General features: G+C 40.0%; 1 protein-coding gene across 1 annotated transcript in view; it reads left to right on the top strand.

Moving 5' to 3' along the window:
• Positions 1-576: 576 nt before the first annotated feature.
• The window catches only part of LOC113081409 (fibroblast growth factor receptor-like 1), a 35882-nt gene continuing 14583 nt past the window's right edge, over positions 577-21875 (top strand). Inside the window, exons 1-2 of the mRNA XM_026253514.1 lie at positions 577-812; positions 1011-1100. Of these exons, the coding sequence (XP_026109299.1) occupies positions 1028-1100 (73 nt within the window). The 5' untranslated portion in view covers positions 577-812; positions 1011-1027. The remainder of the gene's footprint in view (positions 813-1010; positions 1101-21875) is intronic.

The following is a 21875-nucleotide window of genomic DNA, read 5'->3' as shown; positions in this document are numbered from 1 at the left end:
CCAAGAGGGTAAGAAAGTCAAATAAATAAATAACACAAAACATGGTTTAACTTTAAATAAATAAGACCATAAGACACTGCAAGTTGTTTTTATAACTGATTTGCTGAGATGTTTAAAATGTAGCAAATGCAGTTATTAAAAATAAATAAATACAAGTATTTAGTATGAAAGTCTTTATCTGGATCGAAACCATGAACTGTTATTTGCTACTTGATTGCAAGAAGTCATAGTATAACAGTGTCATTGGAGAAAAAATGTTTTTATTTTGTTTTGAACTAGGCTACTTAAATTATTTAGTATAAAGAAAGAAAGAAAGAAAGAAAGAAAGAAAGAAAGAAAGAAAGAAAGAAAGAAAGAAAGAAAGAAAGAAAGAAAGAAAGAAAGAAAGAAAGAAAGAAAGAAAGAAAGAAATTGCATATTTCACCCTATCTAATTGTTTTCTGAGTTTTTTTTTTTTTTTTTTTTTCTCTAACGGTTATGTATGGATTGCCGTGTCTTGACCCCTTCACAGTGCGCGTACAGGGGGCGCTCGTGTTTAATTTGTGCCGGTCTCCAGCTGTTGGCGTGGTGGAGCGCTGCTGTGATTCACAGCTGTAGATCTCGAGTTCTCTCCACGGTCAGGGATGCTGACGGGTCATGTCAAGAGAAGAGGCGAGTGGAACCTAAGTCCTCCTCAACTTTTCCTCTCCTGGACAGAATACTAAAAAATCGGAAGACGTTTAAAAGAAGACCTCGCTGCTCAAGAGTGTTCGTCTCCATCCTTCTATTAGAAACCGATTAACTCATAGGATTCAATTACTTTCGACTGACATGTAAGTACTCAGTACCCCAGCACTACTTTCATAAGGCTCTATTTACACCACATTTACTTTGCAAACGAACGCCTAAACGCGACGCGACTAACGAGCTGATGAAGAAAGCTGCTGATGTTGTTTTAGTTTATCGCGTCGCAGTTTTATAGGCTGTGCAGAGTAAAACTCCATCGTTATGATTCTCATGGTTTCTTTTAGTGGCGGGACATCATAAAATGTTTCCAGAGAGAGGAAGCTTGACTTTTTTCACTGGGGTTTTGATCGTGGCGTTATCATGTGAAGCTAGAGGTGAGTCATGTTGTCTATTATCAATCTTTTATTCATTCATTAGGACATTATTATAGCCCGTTTCCCTTGACACATTCCTTTTATACAGAATACGATTGTCCTGTAAAAACTTGCAATATAATTAACCTTAATTGAAAGTAATCAAATATATATTTTTTATACATTTAAGCAATAATCTGTAGCCTAGTGATAAATTCAGTTTACTTTTTCTTTTACAACACTTAAAACTGACAATAAAATTGTGTGGAAATTATTAGTTCATAAGTATCAATATTAGTTATTGTTATAACTGATTGAATCAAAGATGTTATTGTAGCATTAAAAAAAAATTACAGTGCTACTGAACCAATTTTAGTTTGTTATGAGGTCACAACATTAAAAAGTGACCTTTTGCTGCCCAATTTGTTTATTGACTACTTTAAGCACGTCAGGGAACGGGCCGGCCGTGTTTACTGACACAGCAGACTAACCGCAGTCATTCTTTTGGAGTCTCACATTTATATCTGCACTGCGGTGTCTCAGACCAAACAAGAGGTCCCTGTTCCTTGAACTTAACAGAAATGTAGAGGTACATAATTCAGTGTTCCCTGCCAAGTTGAAACAGAATTTACATAAATCAAAGTCTAACTAACGACACCAACTGTGCAGGAGATTGCGTATCGGAGAGTTGAGTCAGAAAGGTGTGGACCTTCTCCACATGTGCCATCACCCTGCTGGGAGCCCAAAGGACATTTTACTGCCTCTCAAAGGAAATAAATGAGTGTGTTTGAAAGAAAAAGCCATTTCTGTGTGTTGTGTAATATCTAAGCTCATCTTGTATTATCGCAGATTAAAATTCCTTTACAATTTATGCTTTGACTCATACTGGGATACCAGACCTGTTTATCTTTTATGTTGGCTTAGCCATTTATGGTCTCATTTTGGTCACTATTATCTGAAACAACATTATTTGGTCTGGCATAATAAATGCTGGATGAGTTAACTGTGGCATTTACTCTGTTAAAGGTGATTACTATTATTGCACTGATAAGAATGCCAGGTTAACCCACAAGTCAGAGCCTGACCTCTGCTAAGTAAACAATCCATTGTCTTCTCTGTTTATTGGTCCATTTGTTGACTCTATCCCTCATTGTGTGCTATGAGCACTTCTTGAGGGGGGGGTTCTCAATCTGTGTTGTCCTTGGATTGCTCTTCCTTTTCCCCTATCAGCCATTCTTGGAATTCTGGGCCGCAGTTTCCCCACTATCTGAGTGTTAAAAGTAGGAAATAAAGGAAACAGGAGTGAGATATATGGCATTTCAGTAAACTGGCTATACAGTGGTAGCTGAATGAGATGTATGGCAGTGGATTTTCTAAAACAGTGGCATTCTTCAAGCTGTAATATTCAATAAACAATTAGGGAAAGTTTCAGGAAACCCTTTGTGCTTTAATAGATTTTGTCAGACACAACTGCACTTGGTTCATTTAAGAGAGTTCATTGTTGGGTAAAGTGACTATTATGTTGTGGAGAAACACGATATGGAGCTTAAGGCAAGACAGTTACTGGATATGTTTCTAATGACACTTTGGCACTGTGTGTTGAGATCATTAATGTGTGACAAACACTTGTATCCCTAGAATTCTGGAAGAGCATGAGTTCTGAAATGACTTCACTGTAGAGGGGGGCAGCTTGAGCAAAGCAGGTCTTTCCTGATAATATTTATATTTCAATACTACTTTATTTGCCAGTACTTATTTTACTTGTGAGAAGTTAGAAATTAAGCAGGTGTATCTGTACATTCAAAATCATGATTAGATATAAAACCTTAAAGCAGCACAACCTAAGCACAAGGTTGTGTAAGATAAAGCGCAAAAGTTAAAATGCATTCTGCCATTGATCATAGATGTCGCTGGATATATTTATTGAATGCTTTGTCGATAACTTTGACAAATTATCGACTACTTTCTAATTTAATCATCCATTCAGCCTGTTCGTTTAAAACTGTAGGTGCGTTTCCATTACCTTTCAATCTTCACAAATTAAATTTGCATTAGTTCACTGCTGCATACTAAAATTGTCTATTTGCAGGTTTCCAGGACATTTTTTTACCTAGGGAAAGGCCTATCTTTTCCTAACCTTATCAAATGTACGCATTATCTTTCATATCAAATTCTTACATTTTAGTCTTTTAAATCAGTTTTTCAAATCCTCTCCCATGGCCTGTAGGGATAGTCTCCATCGAAGATGAAAAAGCATAATAGTGAAAAAGCATAATAGGACCCCTTTAATATTTACTACTCATTTTAACTTGCATAAAATCAGTGTTACATTTGCAATCAACCTGCCAAAGTGGCTAATGGGAGTGACCGTGCTACATGCCACTGCTAAAATCCACCCGCATTTGGCGGGTGTTAATGTCAGCATATTTTGATGTAGCAACTGCAGACCATGAATTTATGATGTAAGGCACACAAGAGTGTTTTTTGGGAGGCTGTTTGGTTGTTCCTTACTTGTACACATACTTGTTTGTCTTTTTTTAGCAGCATCTTAGTTGATCTATCCTTTTAAAGCATGCTGAATAGCAGTTTGATTTAATCATTATTAGAATATATTCCTTTGTGTGATTCATATATTTATATAGTGTAATCTATAACTTAGACCAGAGTTCTGTTATTCTGGTATTTCTGCCGTTATCCAACTAAAATGTGAAAATACTATTATTTACATAGAATATTTCAAGAATCTGATCACAGCAAGTGTGCACACTAGTGTAGGCTGCTTGCTTTCATCTTAAAACCTCACTGGTTTTCTATGAGTATGGGCAGCTCAGATTGGCATGACACTCCTCCAGCAATCCTTACACACACAAACACAGCAGTCAGCTCAGACAAAGTGTGAACACAGCAGTTTGAGAAATGCTCTTGCATCCCTGTTCTCTCGTGTGGTCAGAATATTTCCTGTTTCTCACTAACTTTCCTGCTGGTGGAAAGAAGCTGCCTGCTTTCTCCCAAGAAAATGTTTGGGTTCCTGTGGCACGGCGCCTGGCTGTTATGAGCAGCGCAGCTTGACATTTGTCTGTTTTTTTGACGTTTGTTCTGATCTGGCATATGATTGCTGCTGCAGAGCGTATACTTGAAGTTGAGGCGAAACAAACCGTGTCCATGCTAATAAATATAGCTCTGATTTACACACTCTACCGGTCGTGGAGTTCGATGAAAGACAGAAATGTGTATCCAACAGTCGCGGCAGTTACCAGCTGTTTAGAGTGGCACATGTATCAAAGGCCTGGATTGTGTTCTTTAAAGAGGTCAGATACGGTAAAACGTGGTATATTTGCAGTCACAGAAACATCAGGAAAAGGGTTTCTTTTTTTTTCTCCTCTCAGATATTTAAATCAGTTCCAGACTCTGGGGTTGTAAACAGGAGATGTTGGCCCTCATGCCCCATTTACCTCAATGATCTACCTTTTAAAGTAGAAATAGCTTTGATAAGAACAGGGAAAACAGGCTTCAGTTATGCAGCTCTCCCTTCAGCTGGTCTCTCAGCAGGTGTCAGGATCTCTGGGTTTATTAGACAGATAATGCAGCTCTGCAGGCAGGCCCTGCTTATCAAACAAATGATAATGGAGCAGCTCTGTTGGAGCCATGCTGTGTCTGTGATCTGCCTCTGCAGGACAACAGTAATGCAGGCGTCAGTCTCTGGCTGCACCGGCCAAGTTACAGAGAAGCCAAATGCAATGGAAAACCATAGGCTGCTTAATATGGTTTGTATGATTAAAGTCGGCCTGTGCTTTAGTTTAATGCAGAAAACTAATTTGTTGTTCCAAATCTGCGTCACTGTATTCTTTTAAAAAGATAAATTTTAGCAGAATATGAATGATGAGCTCTGAAGAAATGACAAAAAGCACCATAAAACTAGTCAATGTAACTTGCATGCTATATTCCAAGTCTTCCGAAGCCATAAGATATCTGTGTGAGGAAGAGACCATATTTAAAACTTGTAAAGCAAACATGTTTCTAATTTAATTTTTATGGGTCTTAAACATAAACGTGCATATGCAAATTGCATGGAATTTTTTTTTGAAATTGTAAGCTATGCAAAAAAAAAATCCTGTAATTTTATTACTAATTGTGTTTGATTTAACCATCAGGGGCTTTTTTGGGCTTTGAGATGTTTTGACATGTCCTGACATTTGTGGTTATTTCAGTTACTTTCAGTTACATTTAAATGGCTAACGTCTGATGCATCTCTGTAAAGTAGCACATCTTTGGTGTAGTTCTTTTATAATGCCTTCTTATAGATTCTCTATAGAATATTTATTCAAATAACTTAACTTGCATGTTACTATAAGCACATTTATACAGTTTCAGTGAGCTACACATAGGATTGAGTTGTACATATTCCTGTGTTAGAGAAATTATGTACTTGGCACAGAGTTGACAATGCCTAAGGATACAAACAGCTGTAACCAGAGTTGCTCTTATCTGCCTGTCTGTCTGTGTGTGCTAGAGAAAGAGTTATTGTCTGTCTCTCTGTCTGAAAGAGCTGCAAACTGTATCAGTTAAATGCAGCACACTTGTGAAAAAAACTATATAAAAATAAATAAAAATAAAACGTACACACATATATATATATATATATATATATATATATATATATATATATATATATATATATATATATGGAAATGTCAGTATTTAGTTCTTTTGAGGGGGACATTATGTGTTTGCATGCATGTGTACATGTGTTTCCAATTTGGCCCAGTTTTAGAGATAATTATGTTGTGATTTCACTATTAACACATTTTCTGCATAAGTTTGTCTTGCCACAGGAAGTGAGCATTGTTTAGTGTACCTATGTGGCAGCTGAGTTTTTTTTTTTTTTAAAGGATTATTTGGCAAATACCTCTGTCTGCGTGTGTGTATGTGCACACACATGCACATGTGCGTGTGTTCCTTGGCATTGTAAATGCTGAGCAAGTTAACCAGCACATTTCAATCGGGGAAATAGTGCAGTTGTTAAATTTGAACATGATGTTCATAACATCAGGTCCTGCATTGAGTCCAAACACACACACACACACACACACACACACACTAGAACATTAATGTCAGGACATCATGAACCCAGTCTGGCAAAAGCTGATGCTGTATTTTATCCCCTATTTTTTAATCTCAGATGAAAACCAGAACCATTAGCCCATAATTCTCCTCTGAAGTCCGAGGGCTTTTCTTTGTAGTTTGTGATCTATGTTAAACGTGCGCTCACATCACAAAAGCCGTCGGTTTTGTGGGTGAAAAGTCAGTTTACGTAAACAAAGCGGCTAATGAGCTGCATTTGTCGGTGCTGTATTGCGTCGACGCGGCTCTTTGAGTGTCGGTATTTATGGAGGAGGCATTAAAACACAAAGGAGGCGCGCCAAGCCTTTGAACATTTCTTTTTATAATCTGAGTTAAAAAGTTTCAGCGCTTGAATAGTTCTGGGTGTTCAACTGTTTCTTCCCCTTCTTGTCTATGTACCTGTGACATACCGAGCTGGAGTGTTTGCACAGGTGGGAGAGGGCAACTCGATTTGAATGAGAGATTGAGAGCTGCCATCCCACCTTTGTTCTCCCCATTCCCGCGGACTGAGCTTGTCGGAGCATTGTCCTCGTGCAAGACCAGGCCGATGCCTTCGTCATGTGCAATTTGCCGTGTATGGGCGGTTCACTGTTTCGATACAGGAGGCTGCTTGGGAATTTCTTTATCCCTTGTTTAAAAGAAGGATTAGCTTGTGTTTTACAGGATTACAGGTGTCCAACACAACAAGGATCAACTTCAGCTGCAAGAGATGCACTTCACTGTCGAAAAGCGAATCCAAGATCTCATGTTGTGAGCTCTAGCATTCCAGGTATTTCAAACTTGGACAGAAGGGCCTCTTTTCCAATAGCTGTTTTTAATGTTCTCTCACACTTATTGCTAACTTGGGTGCACTTTTCCTAGGGTCATTGCAATAGGTCAAAGGTCAGGATGAGGTCAGGAAATGCACAGAGAGCAGGAATATAAACAAAGATCAGTGGCCTCGCGTTTGTTTCAGCATCTGGGAAATAAAAGAGAAGATAAAAGGAATTGGGTGAACTTTTTGTGTTCTTAGTGTAACGTTGGGTCAGATGTGATTAATAACGCGAGCTCGGCAAATGCGTTGTGTGCAGTCTTGTCTTTTCGTGAACAGCTGTGTCTGCTCTGGCACGCGATTCTGTCAGTGTCATTGCAACAGCAGTAGCTCACGCTGCAAGGCATAACTTAATATGTAAACACTCATGAAAAAGAAAGAAAGGAGAGAAAGCAATAGAGAAAAAAAAGAAGCAGCAAAAAGAGAGCCAAATCAGGATTAGAGGCCTTGCGTGTGATGGCTGTCGGCCGGGATTTTTGACACAAAGGCCGTGCTTAATAAGCAGGTGCTCATTACAGTGCTGGAGACCAGGTTACTCAACATTACCCCCGAAACCCTGCAGAGCTGTGGGTCTATTTACGAGGGCGGGTTTGGCACGCTGCAGTGCCCTTCCCTGTGGTCCAAATTGCTGGTGGTCCATATGAGGAGGAAACAAATAGGGAATGCTGTCTTACACAGAAGAAATTGGAGATGCTGTCCTGCATTGGGTTTCTGAGGTTGTTGGATCGCATCCTCACTTTGGGGGGGTCTTTAAGGACTGAATAATAAAACAGAAAACTGTCATAATTTTAAAATATTGTAGAAACGTAATTTTCTGTAAAGATGCTTTGCAATGATTTGAATTGTAAAAAGCACTATACAAATAAACTTGAATGATTTTAGAGCAAAGATAAATAAGCAAGATAAATCTCAGATTAGCTCTGTATCCATAATGAATCGTAGTATATAATTGCAGCCCACAATGAAACACCAGTCATGGTTGAATAAGGTATTTTTTTTCTGTATATACGGTAGCAGTCTATGGCTTGAAACCATTGGCAATAATCTAACATCTCCTCACTGTAGATCATTTGGCTGAACTGCAGACTGAAGCAGCATGGCAGGTTGATGACAGATAGGAACACTTTAGGTGCATTTACAGTCATGGATGCTACTTCTCATCTCCAGCTCTCAAAATATCTCTGTCAGGGTGAGGGTTTGGCGAGCTTGATGAGACTGGGCAGTCTTGAACCAGATTCCCCAGCTGGCAGTTTAAATGTCAGGGGTTCATCTGAGATCCTTGGCATCAGCCCCTTTCTAGCAAATGGACTTAACAGGGTTATTATCGTAAGCTCGAGTAAAGCTATCGTAAATGTAACTAAACTAAACCAGTCCTATTATTATATTATATTATATTATATTATATTATATTATATTATAAAAACAGTAAAATAAATGAATTAACTGTTTTTAACAATGATAAAAATGCAAATCAGCATATTAGAGTGATTTCTGAAGTATCATGTGACACTGTAAATTACACTTTAAAGTATATTAAAATGCAATATATATAGAGAGAGAGTTTGGTAATAAATCCATTTTGATTAATTTGAATAAAAATGTTTTTTCTTTAGCAAGAATGTGGAAAGATGAAAACCACTATTTTTCCACTAACTAACTAACTAGATAAAGCACTAACTTTCACATAGCATCTTTAGGTTATAATAACATAAAGAATTTAAGTCCAAGATTTTATTTTCAAAGATTTTTTATAAAATTTTATAATTTCTTCCCCAAAATGCAATAAATCCATGATACTTTTTTTTTTTCTCAAAATGCAATAAATCCATTGAATCAATATGACAGTTCTTTTTCAGATTGACACTGATGAAAATGCACAACATAGTAAGTTGATCCACATATGACAGCCTCTGAACTTGGTCAAATCTAATCTTATATACAGACACTGAACTAAAAATACATCCATCAGTCATCATTTCCAAAATTAATTCAACAGGTCATCCTGTTAATGCTATAAATTAATTACAGCAATAAAAGAAAATTCAAATGCGATTCATCTAATCAACGCAATATTACTTGTCACTGATCTACGGCTCTGTGTATTAAATGCATCTGAATAATTTATATCTGAAAGCACGTGATGGAGATTTACCAGTACTATTAATCACAGAATAGGCTTTACTGACGAGATGCGCAATCACATGCAATTTATCGTGCAGCCCTTGTTTGTTGATCACAAAGTACAAAGTAAATAAGGAAAACTAGGATGCCGGGTGTATTCAAAGCACTGCCATTATTATCTAGAGTGCATGGAATGGTGTGCTGTGATTGGTTGTTACTGTTTACAGTGCATGGAATGGTGTACTGTGATTGGTTGAGCGGATATATCTCGTTCTCAAAAAAAGGAAGACTGGCATTGGTCGCGGTTTGGAAAAAAAAATAGGGAGAAAACCTGATTTAATAACCCTGAGAATATCACATTTTGCGTAAAATTAAAAATTTACTTTTCAGTACCAACCAGATACAATACTGATTAAGGCGGAAAATCAGTTTTGTTTTGTTTTTGTTTTTTTATGCCGTTTATCACGTTTTGGAACCAAACTCTTCATATATTTAACAGTTTTTACTGTATTTGTGATTAAATAAATGTAGTGTTGGTGAGCATATTAAAAACATTTAAGAAATCATATCAACCTCCAAGGTTTTGAACGGTGATGCACATTTCAAGTTTGAATGAAGCAATAAAATAACAACATAATTTGCAAATGCAAAACTAACAACCTCTTGGTGCTTAATTTGGATGTAAAGATGTACAGAAGGTCATCAGAATTAAGACAACATGAGACCAGGCGGCCTGGGCTTCGCTGTGTATAATTTAATAAATGGATCAGTGGATGACGAGCAGCTGCTCTGTGTCCTCTTCAGGGCACAAAGAGCAGTCCATAACCCACAAGGAAGTCTGTGTGGAATCGCACACATGATGTCAGACTTCTGCAGTGCCTTATTGAGTTAGCTTGGCTCCAGAGGCAGCAGTTGGTCGAGGTACAAAGTCTGGCTCAAGATCTGATTACACTCCGTAGAGAGACAGCTGTGACCAGTGGCGATGACAGAACCACAGCTCTGTGTTCAAATAACCAGAACTGAAAGGGAGAGGTGTAAGTGAACCTGTTTACCTAGCAATCCTGTGTTTGTATCAGTGTAGGAGGCTCTGTGCAAACAGCATCAGGCCTCAGTCTCTGCCCATTATCTCTCTTCCTGATAAAAGAGTCACATTCCATTGCCAAGACCAGTGCTGCAATGCTTGGTCTATCTTTCTCTATCACTGATCACATGCTGAGTACTATTGCAGCTATCCTCCCCTTTTGCAGGAGATTCACCATAAGAGAAGATAAAGCTGGTGGGTAGATCACATGAGAGTGGTAGATCAAACTCTAGATGACCTGGCAGAAGCTTGGCTGCTAGTGCTGTTTGTATTTTTCATAGAGGAAAAGAGTGTTAAGGCAGAAGTAGGAATTCACGATATTGTATTTTTGCCGATATCTGAAATGCCAATAACTTTCTACTGAAACCAATATATAGGTTTAAATGTTTAATTTTGGTTTGTTTTTAACAGTAGCCTATTTGTTAGAATTAAATAAACAATAATAAAGTTATTTTATAATGACAGCACTGAAGATCTGAAATTAACTATAAACAAACTATATGTTAATCACTGCATTTATTAATGTCTTTCTTCAAAAAGATGCAGTGGTAACCTTAACATTTTATTCTGTTTTAACATTTGTAAATGGTCTAAAGCGAAAGAGTTGCAAAAATTCTGAAAATCTTTTAGAGCTGATAAGTTTTTTTTTTTTTTTTTAAGTAAGCATTAATGAATAAATTGCTATATATAAAATTATTTCATTAAAGTGTCATGTTTGTGATTTAAAAAAAAAAAATTCATGTAAGCTATAGCCTCTGACCTTCAAGTCAAAACATACTCATGATTTTATGGTATCAGTTGCTGCCTTGTTTAATCAAAGAAACTTTTTATAAAAGAATTTATATTAATTGTGTATTTTGCTTTTATTTTATTAGAAGTAAGTCAACACAGCCCCCTTCGGAATTAAAACTCCTTACTAAGCAGGCATTAGGACCTGGGGGAGGCTGCTGCTGCACGTGTTATTACTGTCCAACCTATTGCTGTTTCTCAAACAGAAGGCTGTGAAGGCTGCATCCTTCATCAAGTCTGGTTTATTTCAGTTAAATGAGCATTACATTTGCAGGTAATAAGCAACAATTTACTCTTAACTGAGAATTATGGTAAAATATATAACATATGTATAATATGTAATATATGTTCTTTATGACATATGCAGCCTACAAATGCGACCTCCAGGGGATGCAGCCTTCCGTTTGAGAAACGGCCCATATCATGCACCATACGTGTCATTCTGCACGTGCATTCTCAGTTTAAATGCAAGAGATCCAAAACAGTGAATCCAGTTCAGGCAAAACTTTGCTTCAAGAATGAGCCACAATAATAATGTGATCTAATAGCACTGTTGAGAATCTAATCACTAGCACACCCTGAGCACATGTGAGTTAATGTATTCCTCTTATCGGCAACACATATCAGCATAATTTTTTCATATCGGGACCGAAGCTGATATTCACATTTAAAGCCATTATCGGCCGATTCCAATATTGGTTCGAAAATATCGTGCATCCCTAGTCAGAACATCCACAGGCATTTTTTAATGATGAAGCCTACACAATGTACTAAGAACTAGTTTCATTGGTTTCATTTCTTTTAAAGTTAATGACATTTTATTCAGCAAGGGCACAATAAACTGATCAGAAGTGAAGGTAAAGACTTTTACATTGTTACAAAATGTTCCATTTTAAATATATTCTGTTCATCAAAAAAAAAAAGATGATCATGGTTTTCACATTAAAAAAAATCAAGCAGATCAAATGTTTTCAACATGGGTAACAATAAGAAATGTTTCTTGAGCACCATATCAGAATATTAGAATGATTGTGAAATTGAAATACATTTGCATTTAAAATATTATAATAGAAAACGTCCCTAGGTTACGTATGTAACCCTAGTTCCTCGAGGGAACGAGACGCTGCGTCGAGCGCTTTTGGGGAACGCCTTTGGCAAGAACAACTCTGAATATCGTGTGCAATCAGTCCAATGGAAGAGCGTGGCGTCACGGGCGGGGTGACGCAGCGACCAGGAAGCTATAAAGGCACCTGCCACACAGCTGACTTCAGCTTCGAGTAGGGAAGCAAGCGCAGGCAGGGTGCCGGGAGTATGGCTCTGCGACGCAGCGTCTCGTTCCCTCGAGGAACTAGGGTTACATACGTAACCTAGGGACGTTCCTCTTCGGGAACTCGAGCTGCGTCGAGCGCTTTTGGGGAACGATGTGCCAACGCTGCCAGACTACCAAACCCCTGCCTAGTGTGTATCCGAAGAGCACAGCTAAGGCGAGAGGACAGAAGAGCCAGGAGCGGCCTGCATATCAAGATTGTAAAATCTGGCGAATGTAGAGGGCGTGGACCACCCCGCAGCGTTGCAGATGTCCAAGAGGGACACACCTGCTAGAAAGGCCTTAGAGGCAGCCATACTCCGTGTAGAGTGAGCCTTGGCTCCCAAAGAAAGGGGAAGACCAGAGGACTCATAGGACTCGTTGATAGCCTTGACTATCCAACGACTAAGGGTCTGCTTAGAGGCAGGGGAACCCTTTTTAGGAGGACCGTAGCAAACAAGCAATTGGTCAGGTTTTCTCCACAGCAGCTCTGTGGACGTATGTGTCCAGTCCTCGAACTGGACTCATACAGTTTAGCTTCACCTGGTCTGGCTCCCGAAAGGGAGGAGGACAGAAGGCCTGCAGTACTATGGGTTGTGGCGTAACAGAGGGAACTTTAGGAATGTAACCCGCTCGAGGGTATAAAAATGCTTTGGCCATACCAGGGGCAAAGTCTAAGTAGGTAGGGGACACCGAGGGGGCCTGACAGTAATATTCATGAATCGGCTCAAATGGAGCTTTACAAAGAGCCTCTAACACCACAACCAAGTCAATCAATCAATCAATCACCTTTATTTATATAGTGCTTTAAACAAAATACATTGCGCCAAAGCACTGAACAACATTCATTTGGAAAACAGTGTCTCAATAATGCAAAATGATAGTTAAAGGCAGTTCATCATTGAATTCATTGATGTCATCTCTGTTCAGTTGAAATAGTGTCTGTTTTAATTTGCAGTCAAGACAACGATATCGCTGTAGATGAAGTGACCCCAACTAAGCAAGCCAGAGGCGACAGCGGCAAGGAACCGAAACTCCATCGGTGACAGAATGGAGAAAAAAACCTTGGGAGAAACCAGGCTCAGTTGGGGGGCCAGTTCTCCTCTGACCAGACGAAACCAGTAGTTCAATTCCAGGCTGCAGCAAAGTCAGATTGTGCAGAAGAATCATCTGTTTCCTGTGGTCTTGTCCTGGTGCTCCTCTGAGACAAGGTCTTTACAGGGGATCTGTATCTGGGGCTCTAGTTGTCCTGGTCTCCGCTGTCTTTCAGGTCAGTAGAGGTCCTTTCTAGGTGTTGATCCACCATCTGGTCTGGATACGTACTGGATCCCGTGGGGGAACACGGGACCGTACTGGAGGTCTCAGCCTCAGCGCACCGTGGAGGAAACGTGTAACTAGGGGGTGTCTACCCACTGACTGACCATTGAAAGGGACGTGGTAAGCAGCTATGACCGCCACGTACACCTTTAAGGTGGAGTGAGTTAACCCCGCAGAGAGCCTAGCTTGGAGAAACTCCAGAACTGTACCAACTGGGCAGTTAGCAGGGTCAAGCTGGCGGTCTCTGCACCATGAGGAGAAGGGTTTCAACCTCAGGGCGTACAGTTTCCTCGTAGAGGGAGCTCTGGATTGGAGTGTGGGGGTCTCAACAACCTCGGTTGGGAGACTGGAAACTATGAGCTGTGCCCCCTCAGGGGCTACACAGACAACTTCCACAACTCCGGGCGAGGGTGAATATTTTGCCCTACGCCTGAGAGAGCAGATCTGTCCTGATCGGAATCACCCATGGAGAGCCGTCGAGGAGAGATTAGATCTGCGAGCCATACTGGGCTCGGCCAGAACGGGGCTACTAACAACAGACGGACCCCGTCCCGGTGTACTCTCGCCAGAACTCCCGGGAGCAGAGCGATAGGGGGAAAAGCGTACGGACGAAGCCTCGGCCAGGTCTGTACCATAGCGTCCAATCCCAAAGGAGCTGGATGAACTAGAGAGAAACAGAGGGGACATTGCAATATCTCTTGAGTCGCAAAGAGGTCCAAAAAACTCTCCATATCTACTTCACCTTAGGGTGAAGCCCCCGGGTCTCGACCCCTGTCTCGACAGTATGTCTGCTCCCACAGTCAATCTCCCAGGAATATACACTGCTCCGAACGAGAGGAGTTTGTCCTGGGACCACAGAAGGATCTGGTGTGCCAGCTTGTACAAGGGGCACGGATGCCGATCTCTCTGGTGACTGATATAAGAGATCGCCAATGTGTTGTCGGTGCGCACCAACACATGGTGACCTCTCAGGTCTGGGAGGAAATATTTCAATGATCGATGCACAGGTAGCATCTTTAGACAACTGGTATGCCATGTCAGATGGCGACCGCTCCACAGACCGCGGGCAGGGTGGCCACTCATGACCGCACCCCAACCGGTGAGGGACGCATCTGTCGCTAGCGTTACACGGCGACCAAGAGCTCCCAACACCGGGCCCTGATTCAAGAACCAAGGTTTCTTCCATATGTCTAAGGCACGAAGGCATCGCCGCGTGACCTGAATAGTTCGGAAAGGATTTCCCCACGGGGAAAACCCCTTGGTCTTGAGCCACCACTGAAGGGGCCTTATGTGCAGGAGACCAAAAGGTATCACGTTGGACGCAGCTGCCATGAGCCCTAACAGTCTCTGAAACTGCTTCACAGTGAGTGACTGGCCTTCTTTGACTCTCTTGACTGATGTGAGGATCGACTCGATCCGAGCAGGAGACATACGTGCCTGCATCGTGGTCGAATCCCATACTACGCCTAGATAGGTGGTTCTCTAAAGTGGAGAAAGTACACTCTTCTTGGCAATCAGTCTCAACCCAGCTCCCCCATATGGGCGAGAACGACACCTCGATGTCGAACCGCCATCTGCTCTGATTGAGCTAGAATGCGGATGCCCTGCATACGGAGGGATACCAGAGCCGCATCTACACATTACGTGAACGTGCGGGGTGAAAGTGCAAGGCCAAAGGGAAGTACTCGATATTGGTAGGCTTTGCCCCTGAAAGCGAACCTCAGAGACTTCCTGTGTTGTGGAAGGATGGATATGTGGAAGTATGCGTCTTTGAGATCTATTGTGACAAACCAGTCCTCGGATCTGATTTGAGCTACATCCTGTTTGACAGTGAGAATTTTGAACTTCAGTGACATAACTGAGAGGTTTAGATGACGTAAGTCTAAGATCGGACGCAACCCCCCATCCTTCTTTGGAACTATGAAATACCGTTTGTAAAACCCGGATTCCCTGTCTAGAGGAGGGACCACCTCGATGGCCGCCTTCCTTATTAGGGTATTCACTTCTTGTTCCATCACCAGAGCCTGCTGGGGGCCGACTACTGTCGATGTAACCCCATTGAATGTCGGCGGTGGATGGCCGAACTGAATGCGATAGCCTCTTTCTACCGTGTGCAGGACCCATTGAGATACATTTGGCAGTAGTTTTCACGCTGCTAACTGATGTACTATGGGAATCAGTCCCTCGAGACTGACCTCTGGTGTAAGAGGCCCCCGAAGGGGCGGCGAGCGTCTCAGCTCCGCTACGCTCACGAGCGGAAATAACTGAGAGCAGTGCTCGCTGGAAGCGGCTGCACCCTGAAACTCTGGCAGGGTTGGCAGACCCACCTCCCGAGGGCACTGAGGTGAGACAGGCACCGTATAATGAGGTGGACACCGCTCAACCCCAGTAGGGGCCGCCCTCTGTAGTCGTGACTGAAATGCGTCATGACTTCTTGGCCGTGGACCTCCCAGCCTGACATCTTAGATTAGGCTGAGAAGTCGTCGGCCCAGAGCTTTGCTCTGTCTGTACATGGAGGGGCAGCTCCCGCCCAGCAGTCCCTCCAGTACATCTAACTTCACATGTTCAATAACTGTCATTATATTCCTCAGAATTTAATGCAATCAAACAATCAGACAAGTAAACACGGTCTGGATTGTGATACAATTCACATTGAAGTGATATATTGAACTTCTTGAAGTTAGATAACGGTCATTAGATTCCTCAGAATCAAATGAAATTCAACAATCAGACAAGTAAACACGGTCTAGATTGAGATAAAGTACACATTGAAGTGCTGACTTCTCAAAGTCATTATATTTCTTATAATTTTTAAACAATCAGACAAGTAAACACGGTCTAGATTGGGATAAAGTACACATTGAAGTGCTGACTTCTCAAATTCATTATATTTCTTAGAATTTTTAAACAATCAGACAAGTAAACACGGTCTGGATTGTGATACAATACACATTGAAGTGATATATTAACTTTTCAGTTATTAAATTTCGTAGAATTTAATGAAATCAAAACAATCAGACAAGTGAACACGGTCTAGATTGTGACAAAGTACACATTTAAGTGATAGAACTAACTCCTACTTTTTTTAAATGGAGTTTAAACAACCAGACAAGCGGTCGGGTATGGAAAATTCACATCAAAACTGAAAATGATGTAATACACGCGTTGCCTCGACAGCGCGCGAATAATTAGTCACACAAACAATATTAATCCCCTCGGAGACTTAAATAGCTGCTTGTATAATGTTAGGCATAACACTGTTTATTGTATATGCTTATGCAACTTTATGTTTGTGCAACTAAAAGCTCGCCGACGCCCTCCGTATCAATCTCCTCGGAGAAAGAAAGGTGGAGCGTCAAGCCCGATGCTCGGGGGGGAAGAACCGAAGCTCGGGCTTCCGAATCCCGGAATCAGGCAGATCTGATGGGTAAGGTAGGAGATAAGGACGTGCCCGTCTCCATTCCCTCCAACAGATCGATCTGCGAACCCAACGAATGCCGGCGCCGTTCCGCCTCGGCGAAAACGGGACCGGTATCGCGAGGAACGCTGGCGAAGGCTCTCTCCTCGAAGAGAGCCCTCCGGGATCGAAGCGTACACAACGGCCGGGCAGTCGGCTCCCTCGAGAGCCGACTCAGCGTGCTTCGATCCCAGGCAAACCACGCATAGACTGTTTGTATCCCCACTCGTGATGTACGTGGGCAGGGAGGAACAAACAATCCATAGCGCAATCTGGAATCGCCCTCCAATTGTCGTGTCTTTGCTTTGCTCTTAGGCATTATGTTGTTTATTGGGACAGACAACAATAAATAAGACTCACAAGACAGACTTTAGACATGCACACACAGAGCGCTTGCTGAAAGACGCGAAGCTGAAGTCAGCTGTGTGGCAGGTGCCTTTATAGCTTCCTGGTCGCTGCGTCACCCCGCCCGTGACGCCACGCTCTTCCATTGGACTGATTGCACACGATATTCAGAGTTGTTCTTGCCAAAGGCGTTCCCCAAAAGCGCTCGACGCAGCTCGAGTTCCCGAAGAGGAACTGTTATATTGAATTGAGCAAATAAGATATCATGTAACATTAACCTTGATTAATAAATGCCGTTAAAGTGTTATTTCTATATTGTTAGTTCATTGCCTAATGCATTAACTAATGCTAACAAATTGAACATTTTTGCAATAGTCTATTAGAATATGTATTCAGTAGGAATCAACCCCATGACCCTAATGTTAGTAGCACCAAGTTAAGCTACAGGAACTAAAATGCTATTACATGTTTTATTCAGTTCCTGCTGAACATTTTTAATATGCGGTCATAGGCTATGTTGAGCAGATTTGTAAAAGTGGCGGGTGATTTACCGCTGAAATAATCCCCGGGAACGCTGACAGAAATGTGCAGCGCGGTCTCTTGCTCTCATAAAGGGCCGGACTGTTTGGATGTTGTGTACACGTGTCCTTTGACAGCAGCACTTAGTTAACTGGCTGCCATGCCTGGACTGCTCATCCAAGTCTTCAGTGTTACTCCTGCACCTTCCTCTCTTACACACTGCCTTCTCTTTCTGTCTTTCTCGCTCTGTCCTGGCCTTTGATATTCATGTCACTTCCTCTATTCTAATCATTTATCCATGCAACATGCTGTCAAGCTCTGTTTGAAGCTCTCCGTGTGACACCAGTGATGTTCATCTAAAGCTGTGGAGGCTGCCCAGGCTTCAAAGTACTTACACTGTGGTCTGTAAGGCCTGTTCATAAATCCTTTGAGAAATCAAAAAAACCATATCAAGATGTCTGAGACAAAGTGGGCCAGTGAAGGAGTGCATGCCTGGTAGCTAGTTATCCTTAGTTTGGTCTTCTTTTGACGTGGAGACAGTGGAGAGCTGTAACTGGTCGTGTGTCTAGTCCAATCTATAGATCTAGACAGAAATTAGTGATTCATATTAATGTAATCATTTATTGTACAGTCGGGCAATAACTGTGTATACATTTTTATGTAGCATCAGTCCATTGATCTTGTCTTCAGTGATGTCTTGAATGTGGTAAGGGGGTGTTTTCCTGGGAGGTCTGTTAAAAACACATTGTATGCGATGCCTGCACATGGACGCAAGATGATGATTCCCTTTCTCTCTGTTGCTCTTTGTCTTGCTCTCATCTTCTTTGTCTAGAGACTCAGTATTCATAAAAGTTACCAATAGTGTGACGTGCACATTAGTGGTGCTTAATCTAAATCTGTTTGCATGATAATTTCTATTGTAGAATGCACTGATATTGGATGAAAGAGTTGGGTTTAATTAGATTAGACTGAAAAGTGTTGCTAAAATAGTTTTCATTAAGTATATTTATAATAGCACTTAACTATGTCAATCATCTTTTTTTTTTAAGATTCGCATACTAAATTTTTATTTTTTTTTTATTTTTTATTATTGGTTTTAAGTTGCTGCCAGAAATGAAGCACACTACCAATAAAGTTTACATTTATTTTATTGAAAATACAGTAAATATTGTAATATTGTGAAATATTATTAAAATGTACAGTAGCTGTTTTCTACTGTAATGTATATTAAAATGTACTTTTATTCCTGTGATGCAAAGGTGAATTTTCTGCAGCAGTTAATTCAGTCTTCAGTGTCACATGATAATTCGGAAATCATTTTAATATGCTTGAGATTTTCTACTAAAAAATATTTTTTGTTATTATTTATTTTATTTTATTTTATTTATTTATTTATTTTTTTGCTTAAACCAAAAATCACTTTTCAGTATTTTTGAAGGTTCAAAAGAACAGCATTTATTTGAAATTTAAGTATTTTGTCTCCTTTGTTTAATAACATTATAAATGAACAAGTTCATCCACAAGTTCATACTTGCTGCTAAAAGATTTATTCATTATTTAAAATAAATAAATGAATAAATCTTACTGCTCCCAGACAGGTAGTTTATCTAGAAAGGCAATATGACAGTAGTAGGTATGGGTGGGCAAGATTGCTCACCAGTTGATCCAACAAAATCAATAACTGACATCAACTAGTTTATCTAGATTAACGCAGAAAAAAAAATCTTAGCTTTAATATTATTTTTAATTGTGGTAATACAAAGAGCATGAGCTTAGAGATGCAACTTTTAGTGTCCTGTGATTTAGCAAGCGGTACTGTCTGCATGCAAAACAATTGCCTTACCTTAACCTCAAATACTTAATATTCTGCCTAAAAAGACAAAGACACATGATATCTCTACACACAGTGTGGTTATTTTCACCTCGATTTCTTTTGCCACCCTGTCTGCCATCAGCTTCAGCCAGACATGTTTTTTTCTGTATGGGGTGTGTGTGTGGCCTCAGTCATCTTTTGTCTTTTCCACTGTTATGGGCAATATTTGTCTGTCAGCACGTATGACGCTTCACATCAAAGCTTTTTCGGACAGCTTAGACACGGCTCTGTGACAAATAGTTAGCAAGCATGATGGATGGAAGCAATTTTAAATGACAGTCCCAGGCTTTCTTCTAGTGCATTCTTTATCAAGTGCGTGATGTATGCTGAGTGTGAAGCGTGGCCTGTGGACGGAAAGGCAATGAGATATTTCAGCTTCTGCTCAATGGTATCCACCAGGTTGTTTTAATATCCTTAAGCAAACATTCACGAGCTACCCTCTTATTTTCTATTCATTCAGCCACCAGGTTCATCAGATCTTTCTCACATGGCCCATGCAATCCATCTCCTCTCTGCTGGTGAATAGATCCATTGTTTGTTCAAGGAGCCCACCAATTACACTACATCTTCATTATAAACACACAACTGTTTTCCTTTCCAAAGCCTCACAAATGTTTATTAAGCCACCAGTAGCTTTATACACTTACATTTGGAAATTCATCTGACATCGACTTCTCTCCAGCTGTGATGTTCATTTCCACCTTTTTTCTGCTCTATTTCCAGAGAGGAATTTTTCTGCCATTCTCGGCCCTTCTCAGTCTAACATTCTGGAATTTACTGTAATTTAATTCCAGCACCAAAACAACCTTTTCTTTTCCCTCCCGCGTGTTCTCGTGGCACTTTCCTGGATGGCAACCAGCATCTTCAGGTGAAAACACTTCACTCCAGCAGAGAGACTTGAAGGGAAGTAGGGAAAAAAACAACGAAAAAGTACATTTAGGGCCAGTGTCATTTTTCAGTTTGTAGTCTTGGTGGTTCTCACAGCAGCTGCTAGAGCAGAAACAGGATGTGACAGTACCAGGCATGAATGAGAGGTGCCTTCCAACGTACACACACACCAGTGCAAAGGAAATGGAAAGCAAGTGCTCATGGGAGTCTTCGTAAGCTGCAAGGAGGGGATGAAAAGGACTTTGTACATGCAAGGACAGAGATTCCCATAAGATTCTAATGCTTAGCTTTCCCCTTCATAATATCTCTTTGTGGGTTTAGATGTATTAGGAGCTAGAGTAAAAAAAATAATAATGCCAGAAATTTTGTGCCCTTGACATTTCTGGCAGTGTAGTCTTTGTGTTTATTGTGCCATAACACTGGCAACGGAACATTTCAGGCTAGGGCGCATAATTCTTCAAATACTGTACATTTCACATAGCATGAGTGTGCCAGCAATAAATAAATAGGACCTGCTGTTACTGGAACTGGAACTTTACATAATATATATGTAGCAAATATTATATATAAAACAAATTGGAAATAAGTTCTCAAAAATAATAATAATAATAATAATAATAATTATTATTATTATTATTATTGTTGAATTAAAGCAAAATGCAAGAAAAAATACAATTAAGAATTTTTTTCAAAACATTAATAATTAATAATAAAATGAAATTAAAATGTATAAGTAGTTTATTAAATGTATATTATATATTATTCATATTATTATTATTTGCATTAAAGCAAAATGCACTAAATATAAATAAATATATATATATATATATATATATATATATATATATATATATATATATATATATATATATATATATATATATATATATATATATATATATATATATATATATATATATAAAGAAAACAGTGTTTCTAATTATAAAGGAGTGATGATCTTTCTTTGTTTTTTATTGTTTTATTGTTTCAATGTACAATCCTCATAGATAGACGCTGCTTTGATTTATGTTCAAAAAGTAACTATATGCTTTTTTAGACTAACGACATATGTTGGATTCTTAAACTTTCAGGATATTTGTATACAAATTTACAATGACCTCTTAGCATGTCAAAAGATCAAGGGAATTTTATCTCAGTACATGACTCC

Source organism: Carassius auratus, unplaced genomic scaffold (assembly GCF_003368295.1).
Source record: "Carassius auratus strain Wakin unplaced genomic scaffold, ASM336829v1 scaf_tig00034264, whole genome shotgun sequence".
Classification (NCBI taxonomy): domain Eukaryota; kingdom Metazoa; phylum Chordata; class Actinopteri; order Cypriniformes; family Cyprinidae; genus Carassius; species Carassius auratus.
This window is presented reverse-complemented; position numbering and strand designations above follow the sequence as displayed.